The following is a 22,448-nucleotide window of genomic DNA, read 5'->3' on the forward strand; positions in this document are numbered from 1 at the left end:
ACTAAACTTTAGATGATTCACGGCTGGATTCTTGGGTGAGCACTTGAAAGACCAAGATTCTGGGTCTATTCCAACACTAAAGGACACATGCCATGTCTATAAATGAAGCTGACATGACACTTAAAATGTATTAACATGGTATGACAAACCTAAAAAGAAAGAATACATTCAGATCAACGTGGCAGCATTTCTGTGGGGTCGAAACAAATAGGATATAAAAGTTGTGGCCTAGGGGCTTAATGTAGATCATGAGCGGACCAAATTCCAACTAGGTTACATTCTCTAATTATATTCTCTAATAATATAACAAAGAATCTAAACACACACCTTGATTTTGAAGGCTCTTTTGAATCCACTGGCAAAGAAGCCTCCAAATGGGCCAATTAAAGATGCAAAGGTTGACAGTGCAATGCTGTGGATCTGGAAAGGGTACAAGCTCACTCTTTCCTAAAGAGGAAAAAGAAGGGGAGGAGAGGGGCTAATTTCACTGAAATTGTATTTGAGCATACCACCTGATCTAAGAACCATTGTGTAAATAGTAAGTCAAAGCACGCACCACATTTTTGTTAATTTTTCAAACTTTAAGGATCAAGGAAGAAAAGTCTATTTAAGCCTTCTGTACCATCCTCTACTTAGCCAGCACTTTCCCTTTTCTCTGTAAGAATAATGACAGGCAACTGGCACACTGAAATCTTGCAGCGTGGTAGTCTACCTTCCAGGTTGTCTAGGAACTTTACTTCTTACAAAGAATCAGCTGTGTTATTTTCCAAATTTTTTTAAACTAGTAATGCTTTGTTGCTGTAATTATATAATTTAATATTGTATTTTATTTCACCTTAATTTTATATGATAAAATAAGGGAAAAGTTGGACTTTTCTCTAAAATTAAGATGAATGCTGTGGAAAAACACAAAAATAAGTTGCTTAAAGATTATTATCAAAATGAGCATCAGTGAGACAATCACTAAAGATTTGGGGAGACAATCATAAAAGCTGAGAAGAATTTTGTAGTCAAATTATTTTGCAAATTTGTAGTTCTTGCTCCTTTTAAAATAATCTGAAACTACAATTTATAGACAGTGCAAAATGCACCCATTTTGGTTGAAGAAAGATGTCTGAGGCACCAATTTTTTTTTTTTTTTTTTTTTTTTTGAGGCAGAGTTTCACTCTTGTTGCCCAGACTAGAGTGCAATGGTGCAATCTCGGCTCACCGCAACCTCCGCCTCCCAGGTTCAAGTGATTCTCCTGCCTCAGCTTCCCAAAGTAGCTGGAATTACAGGTGTATGCCACCACGACTGGCTAATTTTTTATGTTTAGTAGACATGGGTTTCACCTTTTGGTCAGACTGGTCTGGAACTCCTGACATCAGGTGATCCACCTGCCTTGGCCTCCCAAAGTGTTGGGATTACAGGCATAAGCCAATGTGCCTGGCTGAGACATCCATTTTTTGACCTGTTCTCAAAGCAATAAATAGCCTTGCTCCTAATCAAACACTAGCAGTATAAAAAGTTTTATAGCAGGTAACAGATGGCTTGGACATTGAAAAAGTTCTTGGAAACCATGTACTGAGCACTCAGAGAGAAATAATTTGTTAAGCTACTCCTCAAAAATTATGGATTTTATGTAAAATGATTCAGATACAAAGCTGTACATGTGTGCACACAAAGATACAGACATACATGCTATTATTTGATTCCTCACTTTAACCAGCCACTCACCAGACCTGATGACACAGATCAGGAGGGTTCCACTGGAGGGCATGTCAACATCCTCTAGTGTAAGGCCTCCAAGATACCTTTCAAGGAAGGCACTGTATTTGGAAGGAAAACTGATTTGTAGAAGCAGCAACTTTCTGTCCATAATAAATGTCCTCTAAAAATCAAGGACTCGGTAAACTGGTGAATTTTAAGTTTTAAATTGTGTCAACTGATGTCAGTGATATGAGAAACACATTCTAAACCATCTGATCCATTTGATTTGTAACCCGTTCTCATCCATTTGATTTAAGCTAACACTAAAACCACTGGTATATCAAAGAATTAAAAATTCTACAGAAATCAGTTTCTTGTACAAATCTGAATCCCACTTTTAAAGAAAGCTTAATTAATCTTCAGGCCGGGCACAATGGCTCATGCTTGTAATCCCAGCACCTTGGGAAGCCGAAGCAGGCGGATCACTTGAGACCAGGAGTTTGAGACCAGATCGGCCAACATAGCAACACCCGTCTCTACTTAAAATACAAAATTTAGCGAGATGTGGTGGCGAGCGCCTGTAATCCCAGCTACTCAGGAGGCTGAGGCCTAAGAATCACTTGAGCAAAGGTTGCAGTAAGTTGAGATTACGCCACTACACTCCAGCCTGGGCAACAGAGGGAAACTCTGTCTCAAAACAATAAATTACTTAAATAAATAAATAAATAATAAAGGAAGCTTAATCTTCAGAGTGGAAGATCTCTAACCATGTTTATCTTGAACTTTTACTGTACCTGTCTCAACACTGCCTTTAGAAAGGGTGGAAGTGAGTAAGTCTGAAGCTGGAAAAGTTCTGAGGGCTCACATTCCGTCACGAAGGAGTTTACATCACTTCGGTATTCCACTGGGCAGACAAAGTACTGGTATTTGGATAACACATAGGCAGCCTGGTATTAAAAACAAAACAAAACAAAAAACAAAGCAAAAGTTTATAACACATTGACTAAACATATATCTTTTAAGTTATACATCAGAAAGGCCAGAGATAGAATGCCAGAATTTCTTTGTCTTAATATTTTGCTATGTATTTTCAAAGTTAAATGGTCATAATTATCCTAGTAAAAGACTTAAAAGACCTTTAGGAAAAAAAAGTTTTTTTGAAATCAATAAGATTGTAATCTCTGCATAATCACAATTATACGGTACAGGAGAATAAAGAACTGAAGTATACTGCACATAAGCTTCTATTAATTTCATCAGTTAATAATTAACCAGTAATTCAAAATTACAATGAAAATAGTACAAAATAGTACAGGTTAAAAACACCATTGTTCTTAGCCAACCCAGAAAACTTTGACTAAATTATTCTTTCCCTGGCCACACCATTGCAATTTTTAAAACTAGCTGTCCACAGCCTTGGAAGTAAGATACATAAAATAAGATATCCTGTTATAAATTTAAATTGCTAGACAACAGCTTATTCTCCTTTTCTTGCAGCCATTCACCCTATTATTCTGCTTGAGAATGATTAATAGAAATTCAAGACACTAGGAATGAATATAAACTGATTTTGCTTCCAAACAACCAGTTTATTTTATATATATAAAATATATATTACATATTATTATATATATTATATATATAAAATATATATTACATATTATTATATATATTATATATATAAAATATATATTACATATTATTATATATATTATATATATAAAATATATATTACATATTATTATATATATTATATATATAAAATATATATTACATATTATTATATATATTATATATATATAATTTCATATAGATGTGAAATTTCCTTCCTCATTATTTTGTCATGCATTACAGGCTTATGGGGTAGCTCCTACTTTTCTTCCAATGATATGGCTATTCCTGTGGTATTTTCAAGTTAGTCTTTGATAATAACAAATTCTTACACTGTTTAGCTTCATAATGTTTAATTATTCTCGCTTTGTAATGTAAAAACATTGGATGAGATTGGATCCTTTTGCATTCTTCTATCTGTCCATTATTATCTCATCAATATTCTACCACAAAAACACTGGAATAATTTTATCACATTTTATTAAAATTTTCATTGCAAATGAACTAAATTTATAAATTAAATAGAGGAATTCTGGTGGTTTCCCCCATCCAGGATCATGGCATATTTCCATTTATTTGTATATTCACTCTCTCCAGGCTTCATGTTGTTACTAGGTACTCTAGATTTGGATACAGAATGTAACCACAACTGTCAGAAACTAGGAAAAGTAAAGCTTCCTGACAGTACTTTTTTGTACATTTATCTTATATCCAGCTATGGTACTATACTCTCATTCTCACTAGACACCTTTTAATAAAAATCTAAATCCTACAACTGTAAACTAATTTGTAAAACATGAAAAATAGCTATTTAACATGCTAAAAGCAAACATTAATAATTTATAGTTAGACTGTTTCTGCAAGTTGGGCCCACAACAGTAACCACCCACTGAGCCAAGTGGCCACCATGTGTTTAAGAAGGCAGAGCTTTTCAATAGTATTTGCATCCTCTGCTATTACACAAGGCCACCACCTGTCCCAGTACTTGTGCCCCGCCTAAGGCAGAATAGCTGTTAGAAACTACCAAACACAACAGCACAACAGTAAGTCAGCAAGTCAGCAAGACAGCATGGATGGCCATTAGAATTACCTGGGGGTGTTAATTGGCCTGGGATAAGGCTGAGACATAGATTTTGTTTAAGCTTCTCAGGTGATTCTATATGTAGCCAGGATAAGGGCTGCTGAGGTACAGAACTGGTTCTTTTTAGTAGGTTTCAATAAATATATTATTAGCATTTTGTGGTTTAATTTTTCTAGGTTTAAAATTAGACCAGTAAGCTTGGTATCATATTTCGAAATGTATACAAAATAAAAATCTTAGTAATACTCACAATGAATCCAAACACAACTGTGGAAAAGAAACCACCAATGAATCCTTCCCAAGTCTTTTTAGGAGACAACTAAAAAAGGGCAAATAAAATTAAAAAGCTTTACTGCACTCACAAAACTCACAATACATATATATATATATATAAACTATTTCCTCAATAACTTGTACATCTCTCCTTACTTTTTCTCTTATTGGAATAGTTCAAAACCCTTTTTCCTTTTCTCTGATCTTGATTTACTAGTGAAAATCTCTCTAATAATATTTAAACACATAGTAGGCCCTCAAATATTTGACATGCTGTGAATATGTGTTTGTTCATGTTAAATGGTCTAAATTTGTTCTGTCTCTCAAAAGAGTATAAACTCTATACTAAAATAACTGTCCCATGACTCTTATGCTAATATAAAACCCGGTAATAGTTGGTGTAAGTTCTTGGAATAAGAATGAGACATATTCATTCCAAGTACACACAGTCAGTATTGACCTGCTATTGGCCAAAAATAGAATCAGTACAACAAAACATGGACATTTTAGCACATATAATTTTCACATATTCCTAATATGCTATATACACACAGACTTCCTTCTGATATGGCAAAATACTCCAGAGCCCCAGATACTGTATTTGCTCAAGTATTGACATATCCTCTCTTTTTTCACAATCTATGTCCATTTCCAAGAAGAAAGGAACATGCTGCACTTCAAAGAAGAGATATTGTTTGTGTTGGATTCAGGCTATTGCTGCCCAGTCAATGGACCATTCATGGAAAGAAATCTGGAAAAAAATCTAGAAGTTAGTGGTGTCGGGGCAGGAGGAAAAGATTCAGGAGCAAAAAGTGAAAGTTGTTGCTCAGGGGAGATAAAGACTGTGATGTGTGGGAGGATTTGGTCATCGGGTCATTAATGAGGGACAGAAACCAAATATCAGAATAAAGTCTCTGAAGTATTAAAATGGGTTATGGGTTAACCTATAGGAGCTCTTCATAGACTTCTTGTCCTGATATTCATAAAGCCCCAAACCAAAACAGTTGGCAGAAATGGTTTCTTAACAAATCTGATAACAATTCTGCCACAGAGAAGGGACAGACACACCTTCTCCTAGGGTAATTCACTATCACTGCCATGAAGTAGGAGCAGACTCAAATTCAAAAGTGCCTGCTGATTATTGTAAAGATAGCTTATCAAATTAAATTGATGCATATCATATCGATTTAGGGGTTAACTGTTCAATTATCTAAGTATATTATACAATTAATCCAGCCTGATAAATTCACTAGAAGGCTGTGTTCAAAATCAGTTGCTAAGATTCTTCCACAGCTATAACAGCCTTTTTGAAGGCTTCTGATATGGTTTGGATCTGTGTCTCCACCCAAATGTCACGTCCACTTATAATCCTCAGTGTCGGAGGTGGGGCCTGGTGGGAAGTGACTGGGTCAGGGGGGCGGTTTCTAATGGTTAAGCACCATCCCCCTATTGCTGTCCCATGAGTTCTCATGATATCTGGTTGTTGAAAAGTCTGTGGCACCTCCTCACTCTCCCTCTTCCTCCTGCTCTGACCATGTAAGATGTGCCTGCTTCCCCTTCCGCCAAGATCAAAGTTTCCTGAGGCCTCCCCAGCCATGCTTCCTGTACAGCTTGCAGAACCATGAGCCAATTAAAGCTCTGGCATTTCTTTATAGCAGTGTGAGAATGAACTAATACAGCTTCCCAAGCCGAAAACTTCTCAGTCTGGGTAGAACTCTTGAATACGTAAATCATGTATTCAAGCTTTAGAAACTCTGGAGCAGCTTTAGAAACATTTTAAAAATATACAGCTTGCTTACCAGTATCCTTATACAGCTCAGCCCAACGCTCTCTGTGTGCTGATGCTTTCAGCAGGTGCTCTCTGTGAACTCCTCCCCAAGAGGGGAAGAGTTTACAGAGGTTTTTGGAAGAACAGGCAGTCCACAAATTCCTCTGGTAATACTAAACTACCCTCATACCACTCTGAACAAACAGAAGGCTTTATATCTGAACAATTGTCTCAGTCCTTCCAAAACTGCGTTCATATAACAATATCAAAACAGCCAGGTAATAATATGTCTGTGAGAACATTATTAAAAACTTTGCCCAATAATGTGAAATGTGTGAATCTTATCTGAAACTCCAACATGAAAAGCTTTTTTAGGCCGGGTGTGGTGGCTCACGCCTGTAATCCCAGCACTTTCAGAGGCCGAGGTAGGTAGATCACTCGAGGTCAGGAGTTCTAGACCAGCCTGGCCAACATGGTGAAACCCTGTCTCTACTAAAAATACTAAAATTAGCCAGGCATGGTGGCAGCTGCCTGTAACCCCAGATACTTGGGAGGCTGAGGCAGGAGAATCACTTGAACCCAGGAGGCGGAGGTTGCAGTGAACCCAGATTGCGCCACTGCACTACAGACTGGGTGACAGGGCGAGACTTTGTCTCCAAAAACAAATAAAAACTAAACAAAAATAAAGAAGAGCTCTTTTAGAAGAAATCAGTTCTAGAAAATGATTTGATTTCCATGAAGAATTAGTTTATTTCTTCTCCCAAATGAGAACTATATAATTTAGTTCATTTCCTTCTTTACCATTGCCCATAAACAGAACCAATTCTATAGCAAAACAACATGGTCTACTCATGTGTATTTTCCTTTCCCTTTCATTATTACTTGTATTTTATTAGTATTTTATTGTAGGGCCCCAAAATCTTCTTTTGGTATGAGTTTGGATATGAAAAGTCACACAAATGGATATGAGGATGTGAAGGTGTATTATATAATCTCTTCTTTGAGAAAGTTTGGTAAAGGAGGGGACAGGTAAGGCGACAGGTTGAAGGGAGAGGAGAGTCAAGGAAAAGGCTTGTGTATAGGCTTGCTGGAAAGGAGGATAAAGAAGAACTGCACCAATGGCCAAGAGAAAAAACCACAGAGCCCAGGGGCGGTGGCTCACGCCTTTCATCCCAGTACTTTGGGAGGCTGAAATGGGCAGACTGCTTGAGCCCAGGAGTTTGGGACAAGCCTGAACAACATGGCAAGACTCTGTCTCTACCAAAAATACAAAAATTAGCCGGGTGTGGTGGCATGCACCTGAAGCCCCAGCTACTCAGGAGGCTGAGGTGGGAAGATTGCTAGAGCCTGGGAGGTGGAAGCTGCAGTGAGCCATGGTAGCGCCACTGTACTCCAGCCTGGGTGGCAAAGCAAGACCCCATCTTCAAAAAAAAAAAGGAAAGAAAAGAAACCACATAAAGATAAAATGAAGATGAAAAGGGAGGGAGGGAGGGAGGGAGGGAGGGAGGGAGGGAGAGAAGGAAGGAAGGAAGGAAGGAAGGAAGGAAGGAAGGAAGGAAGGAAGGAAGGAAGGAAGGAAGGCAGGAAGGCAGGCAGGCAGGCAGGCAGGCAGGCAGGCAGGCAGGCAGACTGATGGAGTCATGCCCTTCCTGAGGAGCCAACAGAAGAGCTGATGAAGAACCCAGATGGAAGTACTGAGAAATATGGTTTGCTGCTTCTGCACCATGCAGCTAAGGAAAATCAAAGCACCTCAAAAATAAAAAATGCACAACAGCACAGTTGTTGGAAATGTTCTCCAGTGGCTAATCTTTAAGGTTACATAGTGGCTTGCTTATAAAATTTTTCCATTACCTTAATTAGTGGAGTTCTCCCAAAAAAAAATCCAAAAAGGTAAGCAGTTATGTCATTGCAGATAACACTTGATATTGGAACAAGGAACCTGTTTAAAAAAAAAAAAAAAAAAGTCAGCAGAAAAAAGTTCACCTGAGTAAGTGGCAGATATTCGGAAAGGTTATGATTCATAATGAACCATCAGAATAACCCTTTGGATTGCACTGCAGCCTACCCAGAACATAACACTTGCCAAAACAGTAGAAATGATAAATATCAACCAAATTTGCCCACTTACCAATTTAAACAGAGCAAAATCTAAAAATAAACTAACATGCTAGGAAAATATTGCTAAGGAAAATATTAAATTATTGATTTCTACAGTTATGGATGTTTTCATTTTAGTTTTATGAGGAACATGTTACAATAAAAAATAAAAGGCAGACTGAAAGCTAATCTTAAGAAAACCAGCCTTTTAATATGAAAATGAGTCATTTCTTTAGACAGAACATAATCTGATAAATTTATATCAAGCTCTTAATACATATTCTCAATTATTAATTGTAATTCTATCTTAGCTTTTGATTTCAGTAAACCCTACTGAATGTACAGAACCTACTTACTTCAGTAACTGCCCCATCAATGAAAAGTCTGTACAATACATGAAAGACAATCTTAAAATGATTCCAATTACTTTACACACACACATACACACAGAGACACACACACACAAAGACACACCCACACCCTTGGTAAAAAGACATAAAGCTGTCAAGGGAATACAATTTATCTTGACAAAACCCATCAACTGTAAAAGATTTTAATTAATGAGTTTAAAATGAGTGGGGGGAAAATACGGTCAGATTTTTTTTTAATCTTAAGCTTTTTCTCCATTCCAACTAATTTTTAAGTAATAAGTTTTATAATTTTTACCTAACAAAAATGCTTTCTGAATATGCAAGCCACTGCCATAGAGCAATTAACTTCTACAATCTGGAAACCCACTCCTACACAGGAGCAAAGTAGAAAACCTACCCAACTTTCACCTAGAAAAACATGCATTTCTTCACAGTAGTTACTAGTAGGCAAAGTTTTATATTTTTTTGCATTCTATGTAAATAATATCTTAATAAATATTATATTTAAAGTCTATCTTTTGTGAAAAGTTACACTAGGATTTATTAACACCTGAAAATGTAATTAATTGTTTGGGTCTTTTATGGGAACTTCCTATATTTGGAACTTGAATAAGAATGGTATCCAGTTGTTAATGAAGCATTTTGTCTTTAGTTGTCAAATAGTAAGCAAAACTCAGTAAGATAGTTTAATGGAATATAAGAACAACAAACAGTACATTTTAGTAGAAATCTGTAAGACACTGTCCAACGTTAAAGAACTATAAAAGTGCTATGACATAAAGCAGCATAAAGCATTCTGTTGCCTTACCATATCATGCCTTCAAACAGATTTTGGATGACAAGGTGTGACTGAGTGACAGTTATCAGTAAAGTGACATGAGTCCATGCGAACTGTTAATAGCCCAACAATACAAAAATTAGTGAACACAACTGATCAGTGCAGCTGAAGAAGCAACAGCGATTTGAAACCCAAATTTCTACCATGACTTTTGGTCAAAATGTACAAGTTAGAGTCATATAAAATAAAAACACTGTTAGTAAATTATGTTTGTTTTGTTGCCTACTGGAACCTTAAAATAATGAAAACATTTAACAAAGTAACCTTAATTTATATATAAATAGAATTCTAATTATATAGTACTAACTTTTAAAACATATAAAAAATAAACCATTATCTTGAATCATTAGATTTAAGTGATGATGAGAGATTTCTGTTGCTGGTTTAGCAACATTTAAAGGGGAACATTTTACTCTGGCTGCATTCTGCAGTTATTAACAAAATGCTAAAAAATTCCTTTTCTTTCAGAGTTTATTACGGTAACTTTTTCCCATAAAGAGTTATTTCCAACTTCAAATGATTCAAACCAGCAGGGTTCAATTGCCCTTAAACTCTATCTTTCATACTTGAAGGGTGATCGTGACAGGTCTGTTCAATGACAGTATTCAATTTCAAATTTGTAAAGACCTTTGTGTTTTGCCAATTCTATCTAGCCTGAGAAATGGCCACTTTTAATATAATCAATATGGTTTCCATGTACGAGTCTTATGATTTTGATTGAAATTCATAAAATTACTTTTAAAAATTCTTAAGATTTTGATTTATTCTCCCTGGACCCCCACCCTTGAGATAGGGTCTCACTCTGTCACCCAGGCTGGAGTGCAGTGGTGTGATCACAGCTCACTGCAGCCTTGACCTCCCAGGTTCAAGTGATCCTCCTGCCTCAGCCTCCCCAGTAGCTGGGACTACAGGTGTGTGCCACCACGCCCGGTTAATTCTCATATTTTTTGTAGAAATGGGGTATTGCCATGTTGCCCAGACTGGTCTCAAACTCCTGGGCTCAAGGTATCCGCCTGCCTTGGCCTCCCAAAGTGTTGCGATTACAGGCATGAGCCATCGGCACTTGGCCTTTTGATTTATTCTTAATAAACCTGTTTCCCATTTAAGCAACCATATTATATTGGTTGCTCTATTTTATTCTATTTTTATCTGCTTGAAAGATCCAATTCTCTTTTACCCTGATTGCTTAAAAATGCATTAATTAAATTTTTTCCAATAGATGCCATTTACATTTTCACTGGATATTCTACTATTTTTACTTGCCTTGTTTCTATATAAAATTCACTAAGAATTTTACTCTTCATGCTCAGATTCCCTTAAATTAGAAATACAAGAAACACAACAATTTCCCAGCAATTATGTTCAGCAGAATGTCTTAATGGAGAAAAGCTAAGCATAAAGAACAGAAAATATATTCCAAGTCCAAAATAAGCCTATCACATGAATTTACAGATCTGAATACTACATTGCATTGTACAGTTGTACTAGCTACAATTTAAGAAAATAAAAAAAGTTCATATGTAAAGTGATACATTTCTTAAGACAGGCTTTGGTACATTGAACAAAATATCTTATGCCAAAAAGAATTACACAATTCTATGACTAACCATAACCACCAAGATAATACATGCTCTGCTGCTTTATGCGCACGCCAAGTGCAAGTAAACATAGTTACTTTCATAGAACAATATGGTAGATGTTTCTCAGACATAGTAACTGTCCAGGAGACTAAGAAAATTCTTCAAATTTCTACAAATTAAAGGAACCCAAAAACTTTAATTTTACACCATTTGAAAATATTCAAAGAAAAAGTTTTTAGTAAACTTTGAAAACAGTTAAAATTTTAAAATCCTCACAAACTTCTCAACTTTAATAGTTTATATCTAATGGTCATCTGAAATCCAAATATCCCTCACATTCATGCAAAACAACAGCTAGCAGATTCGACTGTATCTTCTCACTACAGAAAAAAAAAAGTTAAGGGTTTTTATCACAGATAATGACTAAGGAATAATAGTTAATACACACCATATAAAACTGCAGACGATAATGTTTCTTCACCAAACTCAGTACAAACATGCAGAAACCTGTTCAAGAACAAAAAACATGTGCTCGTTGTACAATTTGGTACAAAGGGTTAAGATTCCTTGAGCCCAAATAAACCAATTTCCTGTATCACAGCTAGGCATATTTTAGCTACTTACTCAGATGCCATCTCTCCTACTATCTTACATTAAGCATTTAAAGTAAGTTTCTTGAGGGAAACAATCTTGTACTCTCCAAAGTGCCTAATACATTCCATGGCACAAATTCAATAAACACCCTCTGCATTAATTCAATTAATTCGTCCCTTGCTAATATGTGGGCATGGAAAACAGATCTTAAATTTAAATTAAATAGTATTTATTTGCTATAACAATGCATCAAGTGTATGTACAGAATGTTTTCAATCTCTACATAATAGAAAAATTAATAATAACTATTATAACAGCTAAAGTCTATTGAATGCTTACTCTTTCTAGGCTCTTATCTAAGCATTTTATCATTAATGATGATCCTTTATTACCAACTGATTAAATCCTTTCAAAATTCCTATAATATAGGTACTCATTTTTAGCTCCATTTTACAGATGAGGAAAAATGCACAAAGGGCTTTATTAATTTACTGAGGATCACAGGGCTAGAAAATAAACACTAAAATCCTATTGACCCTTAAGAGTCACGTGGTTCCATGAACTGAGATCAGCAAAATTCAGGTTAAGAGAAATTTGCAATTTCTCAAAAGCATACAATAATTATAGTAAAATGTAATACTCTTAATAATGTAAAGATTTACAAACAGTATATGTATTTATGTTTACATTTTACAAATTTATTACAATGATAATTTATTAAATTCTAACCAATTAAGTGAAATCTAATAATCATATACTAAAATAATGGGAGGCAATATGAATCACTTCTTGCCAAAAATACCAGTAAACATCTAAAGATAGGTTTATTTTACAGAGGTGGATATTGAAAATATATAAACCAAATTTAATTTCAGATAAATGGCTATGTATGCATTCTATTCTGCAACATCCTTTTTTTTTCTTTTTTGAGTCAAGTATCGCTCTATGGCTCAGCCTGGAGTGCAGTGGCACAATCACAGCTCACTGCAGCCTTGAACTCCTGGCCTCAAGCGATCCTCCCACCTTGGTCTTCCAAAGTATCAAGATTACAGGTGTGAGCCACTGTACCCAGCCTCTGCAGTATCTTTAAAGAGTGAGTTCTCCAAGAGAGAAATTGAATTTTCAGTTGATCAATTTCTGTATAAATACTAGACTTTGTACATCCAAGTTATACTTATCAAGGCAATTCTACCAGTAGAGTAAACAAGGGTATTACTACTCTCACCAAGCAAAGAATCAAACAGCAGCTGCCTTTCGCTACTTTTGGTGATCAATTTGAAATGCCAAAGCATAAAGGACCATGACAAAATGAAGAGAATGAATACTGACCCCAATCCTATCTCACCTCCTATTTGTCATCTATGAGGTAATCCAACTAACTGGCCTGCACAAGCAATAGGGACACATTTTCTGAGTGGAGGCACAAATGAAAGCCATTATGTCACTTTATTGAGAGAAAGGAAAGAGAGAAAGAATGAGAGAGAGAGATACTAAAACATGAAATTAATGGCATCAAAATTACCAATTGTATGAAAGATTCCTTTAAAAATTCCTGTTTTTGAGTTTTTCTTCTACAGCAGGTAGACTTATCTTGAAGCTCAAGTAATAACATAATTTCTATGCTGTTTTTGTGCCACTGATCCGTGGTTAAAGGCAAACGTGGACTGGACTCGGTTCAAAGCCAATGGGTAAGGGGCAAAGCAGAGACACAAGACAGAAACCATGTTTTCTGTCCAAACAGACCCCTTGACTCTCCCAGCACAGCCTTGGGAACTTCTCAATATCATTAACTATGAATTATCTACTCACAAATACTACTCCAAAATACATGATTTTCTCTTTCTTGAAATGATAACACCATTCACCCTTACTTACATTTCTTCAAACACAATTACCAGTAGAATCATTTAACATTTTCCTAATGGACATTTTATCCAGGACAACCTTGGCAACTCACGTTTACATAATCCAATTTCACCTATGGGATACAATTGTCTGACTCCTAGATACAGTAAGATAATACAGTTCTCTGACTTAGAGGAAGGGGAAGGTATAAAGTGTTTTCCTAGCATAGCTGAGGCTAAATATAGTCATCTCTCAGTATCCCTGGGTGATTGGTTGTAGGATCCCCAAAGGACAAAAATCCATGGATGCTCAAGTCCCTTATATAAAATGGTATAGTATTTGCATATAACCTACTTACATCCTCCTGTGTATCTTAAATCATTTCTAGATTACTTATAATTCCTAATACAATGTAAATTCTATATAAATAATTGTTAGACTGTATTTTTCAGGGGATAATGACAAGAAACAAGCCTATACATGTTCAATAAAGACACAACCATCCATTGTGGTTTTTTTTTTTTTTTTTTCAGAGTATTTTCAATCCACAGTTGGTTGACTCCAGAGATGCAAAACCCATGGATATAGGAGGGCCAACTGTGTATTATTTTTTAAAGAAAAACATTGTAAAAGAGAAACATATGAACTTAATCTTTCTCATTCACAACTATATGGACATATTAACATTTTATGTTTAAATACTTAAAAATACATTTATATGTTAATAAATCTGTGGAAACGGTCACTTTTTGTACAATTGGATCCATAGGTTTTTTCCCTGATTAACAAAGAATGCTTGTATAACTATTTCTTAATCAAAATCACAGAATGTGTTGTAGTAGTATAAATAAAAGTACTGAAAAGGCCTCCTAATATATAGTTCTTTACATAAAAGTTATACTTATCATCATTTATCTACATAGTATTGTGCCTGGTGTTCTCAATACAAAGATACGTACATCTTGTTGCTCAGCATCAAAGAGTTCTCCAGTCATTAAGCAGAACCAGTTACCCAACAAACTAAAGAGAGGTGTATTCAAAAATAACAAGAGAATCCAGGTGCAGTGTCCCATGCCTGTAATCCCAACACCTTGGGAGGCCAAGGAAGGAGGACTGCTTGAGGCCATGAGTTCAAGACCAGCCTGTGCAACACGGCAGGATCCTGTCTCTATGAAATAAAAGTAAAAATTAGCTGAGCAGGACAGCACACACCTGCAGTCCCAGCTACTTGAAAGGCTGAGGCTGGAGGATCACTTGAGCCCAGGAGTTTGAGGCTGCAGTGAGCTATGATCAAGCTACTATACTCCAGCCTGGACCACAAAGCAAGTCACCATCTCTTTAAAAATTTCTTTAAAAAGGAAGAAGAAGAGGATGAAGATTTTTAAGGGGGTCAGGAAAAGTAAAGGAAAAAACACAAGACACCGAAAAGCCCAATAGATGAGACAGAGGGAATTTCAGAAAAATAGATTAAAAAATATTTATCAAGCACCTTCGATATGCCAGAAACAAGATGCAAAAATGAATAAGATAGGCACTGCCATTCAGGAGCTCTTGCTCTTGTTGAAGACACCGAAAACAAAGAAAAAATAAAGTTGTTTTTAAAATTTACCATTGATGATTAGTCAAAATTTAGTAAACACATACAGCCCTTAATTCAAAAAACAGACAGTAGGATGGGCCCAAGATTGAATACTAAAGCTTCTGACTCATCCCCCATTCTTCCGCTTGGTTATATTCTTCATTATACTTGCCTAAACCATCAAAACTTTCTAGCATCAAATTAAATAAATTCAAAATCACACTGCATTGTGTGCCTTTATTCAGACACCAGGCTATAACTGAGTTGTTCTGAAAAAGTTTTAAATGAATATGCATCGTGGAGATTACCATACAAACCAATCATCATATTAGTTAACATTTTTAAAAGTTTTCTATTAATCTGAATGGTTAGTCTAAGGTTTAGAACCAATACTAGCATGTGTATAGTGTTTAGCAGTCTTTAATTCAGAAATTTTAAGTAGTTTTGGAGATACAGTCCTTTGCGAATTATTTGTGACACTTTTCTAAAGATTTCATTAATATCCTCTGATATAAAAGATACTCAGGATGTTTGGGAAAAACATCTTAATTATGCATTAATTTTGGCTATAACTTAGTTTTATATGTCCATCAATTTTCTTGGACTCAAAGCATTATATTCAAGTCATATTATCTCCATAAGAACTTTAAAGAAATCAAAATAGCTATGCATGCACAAATACAAGCAAAAAATAATTTATTAAATATAATATGCACATCACTATAGTTGGATAAAGAAATGTAAGGTGATGATATTAAGGGTCAAACACCTTAAGTCTGTTTACACATCACTGCTAACCATATAATTGCATGACTGCTCTGGTTTCTAAAGAGCCCCAATTCCAAATCACCAAGTTGATGACTTCTTTTTAATATATATCTCGACTCTAGAGAAAACGTTTGTTTTATTATTTTTAGTCTCCCTGATTTTCTCTGCTATCAGTCAAACTCATTTTGCAACAAAATTATCTAAATGTCAATATGACTTCTAGGTCCTAGTCAGTGAGACATTTTGTATAATATTAAACAAGTCATTTAATTTCATGGACCTCCATGAGGGTGTCAGAATTGGAGATACCTACATTTTATTTAAATAAAATTCAATGTCAATGAAGTAATTTGAACTGTCTCTGCTTTTTAAATCTGGTAAGACATACATTTTCTGAAGTCATTTGACCACTGTAATAGAACTAAAATTTTCACAGGGCACTTGGAATATTGTTTAACAGAAAGACTTGGATTCCAAAGATTTCTACAACATAATTTGAAAGAAAGGTACAAATATCTCAATGTTAGCATACTTTCTATTTCCATAGTCCTGTTTCAAAGTCTAACTCCATTTGCTAGACTAAGCTCACAAATGTTGCTAAGCACTTCAAGAGTAGCCACTAAGGCCTCAAGACTCAGCAAACAAAACACTGATACTAAGAAAATATCATTAAGAAGCACTGTGTGTGGATGTGCATGTTCTCAGCCTCTTAATCGTTTATCCAACAAATACATAGTCGGACCCTCAATGCCAGGCCTGCACTGCGCTCTGGGAATTAAATAAACAAGAGAGGTACACCATGGGTGCTTTTGGTCTAACCGAGCCATTTTTAGGCAACGCTTAAAATGATAATAGACATATAGTATTCTATGCCTGTTTTATACTGGAAGTTACATCATTTAACTGAGTAGCTCCTAGCTTACTATGAGGTTGCATTTTTAAAGTATATCTGTAGAGCTGGGCGTGGTAATACACGCCTGTAATCCCAGCTACCAAGGAGTCTGAGGCAGAAGGGTAAGTTGAGTCCAGGAATTCAAGACCAGCCTGGGAAAATAGTGAGATCCTGTCTCAAAATAACAAACAAAAAGTACATTTGTGTGACTGTAATGATGTCAATATCCTGGTGTTATGTACTATAATTTTGCAAAATACTATCATTGGTGATAACTGAGCAAAGTGTAAAAGGATCTATTATTTCTTACAACTGCATGTGAATATGCAATTATCGCAACAAAGAAGTGCATTTTAAGCCAATAACTTGTGATATATAAACTGTCATAAACTGTCATAGACTGTTTATGTCATAGACTGTTTATGTCATAGACTGTCATAAAATAGCAGTTGGGTTCTACGATCAGCCTGTGGTATTTTTATTTTCTATGTTTTTTTTTTTTTTTTTGAAATGGAATTTCGCTCTTGTTGCCCAGGCTGGAGTGCAATGGCATGATCTCGGCTCACCGCAACCTCCACCTCCTGGGTTCAAGGGATTCCCCTGCGTCAGCCTCCCGAGTAGCTGGGATTACAGGCATGTACCACCACGCCCGGCTAATTTTGTATTTTTAGTAGAGATGGGGTTTCTCCATTTTGGTCAGGCTGGTCTTGAACTCTTGACCTCACGTGATCCACCCACCTCGGCCTCCCAAAGTGCTAGGATTACAGGCATGAGCCACCGCGCCCGGCCTATTTTCTAACTTATTACTCATTTAGTATTAACTACAAACCAGAAGAGTTTAGGTCGTTACTACATTTAGTGTGGATTACAGTAGTAACTTCCTATCTAGTCTGCCTGATCATGTCTCCCAACCTACTTCATTTAATTACAAATCTGGTTATATCATTTCTTAGCTTAAAATCCTCCAATGTTTTCCCAGATATAAAGTCCAAACCTTTCCCATGACATACAGATTTTCTCAAGATGTGGCTCCTGCCTACCTTCCCTATCTTCAATGCCTCCATGAACCCAAAACATGCAATCCTTTCTCATTCTCATGCCTGCACAGCTGTTCCTCCGCCTGGAATGGACTTTTCTACTATACGATACCTGGCAACTGCCTGCTTGCTCTTTCCTTTTCATGAAACCTGTCATCTCTTCTCAAAGGCCTTCCATGGCCTTCCTTCCTCTTCTTCATGCTCCTGACAGGACTTGTTCACATTTCAGCAATGAACTAGAAGACTCACATCTTACCAATTTCAAGACCCTGGAAAGCACACAATCGCTTCATCTCCCTTTATATCCTCAACATCATTCACAGTATCTAGCTTTTGGAAAACACTGAAATGTTTGCTCTAAGAATGACTTTGATGACTTTCAGTAAGTTTCTGTGATTCTAAGAGTGTAAAATAAGAAATGGTAAAATATGTCTATGGCAGAAATAAGTATACGGTTAGAAAAATGAAGAAATACCAGGCCAGACATGGTGGCTCATGCCCATAATCCCAGCACTTTTGGAGATCAAGGCAGGAGGATCACTTGATCTCAGGAGTTAGACACCAGCCTGAGCAACATAGTGAAACTCCATCTCTACTAAAAATACAAAAATTAGCCAGGCACAATAGCGCATGCCTGTAGTCCCAGCTACTTGGGAGGCTGAGGCATGAGAATCACCTGAACCCAGGAGGCAGAGGTTGCCATGAGCCAAGATCACGCCACTGCACTCCAGCCTAGGCAATGGAATGAGACTCTGTTTCAAAAAAAAAAAAAAAAGACACAACATTGATTGTATTTTATAGAAGTAGAGTCCAAAAAGTCATACATGGAACAAAGAATTACTAAAAAGGGGCTGGTTAGGAGGCTATGAAAGACAAAATATATAAAAAGAAACAACAAAGAAAATGAACTACACTATTGGTCCACACTCAATTGAGATGTTATTCTCAAGCATAAATTATAGCAAAACCAAAGGGGAAAACAGTAATCACCTTATATGCTGACATTCTACCTCTCAGCTATTGCTGTATATCAATATAGATGTAACTGCAGATATGGATACAATGATAGATGTAGATGTGCCAATATAAATCCATCTATAAGCTATTAATATATGAAGTGGAAAAATGGTACAGAAGAGATACTCTTACTTGTATAAGAAAAAGGGAGGGGGGATATAAACATAAAAGCTTGAATACTCAGACAATATCTGGAATAACAGTAGTAAGCCTCCAGATATCATAAGTAAGGCACTGAGGTGGAGGAGGATTTCATGGAATACTCCTTTCTAGTCTAAATTTTTATCATGGGCATATATTTCCATTTAAAAAAAAAACTAGTTTTGTTTTTTGTTTTTTGTTTTTTTTTTGAGACAGAGTCTTGCTCTGTCTCCCAGGCTGGAGTGCAGTGGCAGGATCTTGGCTCACTGCAAGTTCCGCCTCCCAGGTTCACGCCATTCTCCCGCCTCAGCCTCCCAAGTAGCTGGGACTATAGGCGCCCACCACCACGCCCAGCTAATTTTTTTTTGTATTTTTAGTAGAGACGGGGTTCCACCGTGTTAGCCAGGATGGTCTCGATCTCCTGACCTTGTGATCCGCCTGCCTCGGCCTCCCAAAGTGCTGGGATTATAGGTGTGAGCCACCGCGCCCAGCAAAAAAAACTAGTTTAGGCCTCTTGAAACACCTGGCTCCTGGCATGCTCCCCATTCAGAATCCGGGCTGCCTGTCCCATCCAAGCCACATGGAGGGGCCACAGGTCAGTACCCAAGTCAGCAAGCGGCACGAACTGCAGTCATGAAAAGGAGCCATCTTTGATGTCCAGCCCACTCAAGACATGAGCACCCGCCTCTGTCTCATGGCAACCACGTGAGAGGCCTGGGGTTAGAACTGCTAAGTTAAGCCCGCCAATCCGCAGGACTGTGAGCAAAAATAACAAATTGTTCTAAGCCAAGGGAAAAATAAAACTAGTTAAGGCTTTTTGTTTTTAAATGATAGTTTGTATTCCATCCTGGTATCCCTGCAAAATAACATTAAAATAAATTAAGGGGAAGCCCCACAAGAACAGAGAAAACTGAAGAAATGTGAAGGAGAAAAGAAGAAACATGTCTACAGAATTTGGAAGCTAGAAAACAGATAGAAAACTGTTAGTAGGCCTGAGAAATTACAGGTGCCTAAACGTATTTTCTAGAGAAACTAAGGAGAAAGGGCCCGGTGGAAGGCAAGACTGAGGCCTAGGCTTCTGACCTGGATTATTAAGTAAAAGTCCAACAATAAGTGTGAGCCCTAGCCAAAGCAATCAGCTGTAAGAATAGACTAAAGATATCTTTAGAAATGCACAAACATAAGACAACTACCTTCTACACATCATTTCATAAGAAACTACAGCAGGCCATGCTTCAGCAAAGTGAGGGTGTTAACCAAGAGATGGAAGACTGGGATGGAAGAAACCGGCTCAAATCATGAGGACAGCTCAGCAGTGGGCCCATATGCAGCCAGCTCACACAGGAACAGGAATGCAGAGGTCTCTGGCACAGAAGTCTCCATGAAAAAAGGCAATTGATATACTATCTGACTTGTGTAAACATCTGAAAATACTACCAACAGACATGGGGCAAACCTGAAGGAAAAATTAAGGATTTCTACACTGAAATTAGCAAATATGGGAAAGAGAAGGTGAGGCAGTTCCTCAAGTTTGGGAAAAACAAAAAGTTGTAAAAGAAGGAAATGTAATCATAGATACTATTTGGCTCTACAGGAAGTGATATTTTAGGTACCTACTTAATGCTAACTATTACTATAAAAAAACTGAGTATGAAGAAGTGAAGTAGGTTATAACAGGAAGTGAATAGATAATGCCTAAAGTAAACTAAGAAACAGGCCTATTACTTAGAGAAAAGGAAAAACTCTCAAAGCGGTGGGGTGCAGGGTTGCTGTTTACATCATAATTCTTTTGAAATTCAGTTTGAAAACTAATGTGCAGATATTAATGATAGAAATGATTTATGTTTTAATTAACCACAATTGTTCTTTTATTATTATTATTATTATTTTGAGATGGAGTCTCGCTCTGTCGCCCAGGCTGGAGTGCAGCGGCATGATTTCAGCTCACTGCAGCTTCTGCCTCCCAGGTTACAGCGATTCTCTTGCCTCAGCCTCCCAAATAGCTGGGATTACAGGCACCTGCCACCACACCCGGCTAATTTTTTTTTGTATTTTTAGTAGAGATCGGGTTTCGCCATGTTGGCCAGGCTGGTCTCAAACTCCTGACCTCAAGGGATCCGCCTGCCTCAGCCTCCCAAAGTGCTGGGATTACAGGTGTGAGCCACCGCCCCTGGCCCGCAGTTGTTTTAAATAATTACAAGAATAATCACATGAAACAAAAGTGTTGGGTTCAATAACAGAAGATACCATAGACACTTTGACTGTTGGTATTATCATCAAAACTCAAAATGCCAGAAGTCTTGTTACCTTAAATATAAACTGAGAAGGTACTACATTCTTCTCTCCCATAATAAAAAAAGAATCCATTCCAGAATCTACCTTACCTTTAACAAAATAAATCAAGCTTACTGGTTTGGTAAACGAGAGAAAATACTCAAAGTTTCTACAAAGAATACCAAGAAAATGCACAAATGTGCTTTGATAAACACAGAATCAGAGTCAAGTGTTTTACTCTCCAAAATTTTAGTATGGTCTTCTTAGCTGATAACAATCATAATCTCTCCATGATCATAATCCTTCCAACTGGTCAGAATTTAAAATGGACCAACTACCATCATATGAGTACCCTTAAAAGAGTAGAAATTTTTCAATACGTATTTCTAGGAATGTACTTTCTATAGATATAGCAGTGAAAAGTTTTTTTAAATGAAGGAACAGATTTGGAAAGCTGAACTGAACAATAAACCTGAATGAAAGGCTGGGTGCAGTGGCTTGTGCCTGTAATCCCAGCACTTTGGGAGGCCAAGGCGGAAGGATCCCTTGAGCCCAGGAGTTCGAGACCAGCCTGGGCCACATGGGGAGACCCAATCTCTGGGAAAATAAAATGAAATTTAAAATTTTAAAAAGTAACAAAAAACCTGAATGTAAAAGGTGGAAAATTATTCGAAAATGTATTCCTCCTCATTACATAAAAACAAGTTCTCTGAAAATTCCCATTACCATTTCAGATTGTATTTCACTTTCTGGCTTTTTAGAATTAGAAGGCCTAGGAACTGAAGGAGCTGAGGGGCACCAAGAAGAACATCATAACTATTTAATGAAATAGCATACTTCTACAGGACTGGACATGCTTCCCCACATACTCTGTATATTTTAAAAGAGAAATGGAAAAGAATTACCCAGTTTCTAAGGTTGTACCAGGAGAAAAATTCATTTATTGGGAAACTCCTAGGAGCTAAAACAATAACTATTAACAGCTAACGTGA

The 22,448-nt window shown here is 36.7% G+C and overlaps 1 protein-coding gene across 3 annotated transcripts in view; it reads right to left on the reverse strand.

The window, feature by feature from the left end:
* CDS1 (CDP-diacylglycerol synthase 1) overlaps positions 1-22,448 on the reverse strand; it is a 97,952-nt gene that overhangs the window by 37,212 nt on the left and 38,292 nt on the right. For 2 of the 3 annotated variants that reach the window (XM_063809495.1, XM_517179.8), the window contains exons 6-11: positions 11,758-11,816; positions 9,700-9,782; positions 8,275-8,362; positions 4,633-4,701; positions 2,485-2,637; positions 328-447 (exon numbers count right to left, since the gene is read on the reverse strand). In XM_063809495.1, coding sequence (XP_063665565.1) covers positions 328-447; positions 2,485-2,637; positions 4,633-4,701; positions 8,275-8,362; positions 9,700-9,782; positions 11,758-11,816 — 572 coding nt within the window. The remainder of the gene's footprint in view (positions 1-327; positions 448-2,484; positions 2,638-4,632; positions 4,702-8,274; positions 8,363-9,699; positions 9,783-11,757; positions 11,817-22,448) is intronic. The other variant, XM_016951502.4, reaches the window with a different exon arrangement.

This window comes from Pan troglodytes, chromosome 3 (assembly GCF_028858775.2).
Source record: "Pan troglodytes isolate AG18354 chromosome 3, NHGRI_mPanTro3-v2.0_pri, whole genome shotgun sequence".
Classification (NCBI taxonomy): Eukaryota; Metazoa; Chordata; class Mammalia; order Primates; family Hominidae; genus Pan; species Pan troglodytes.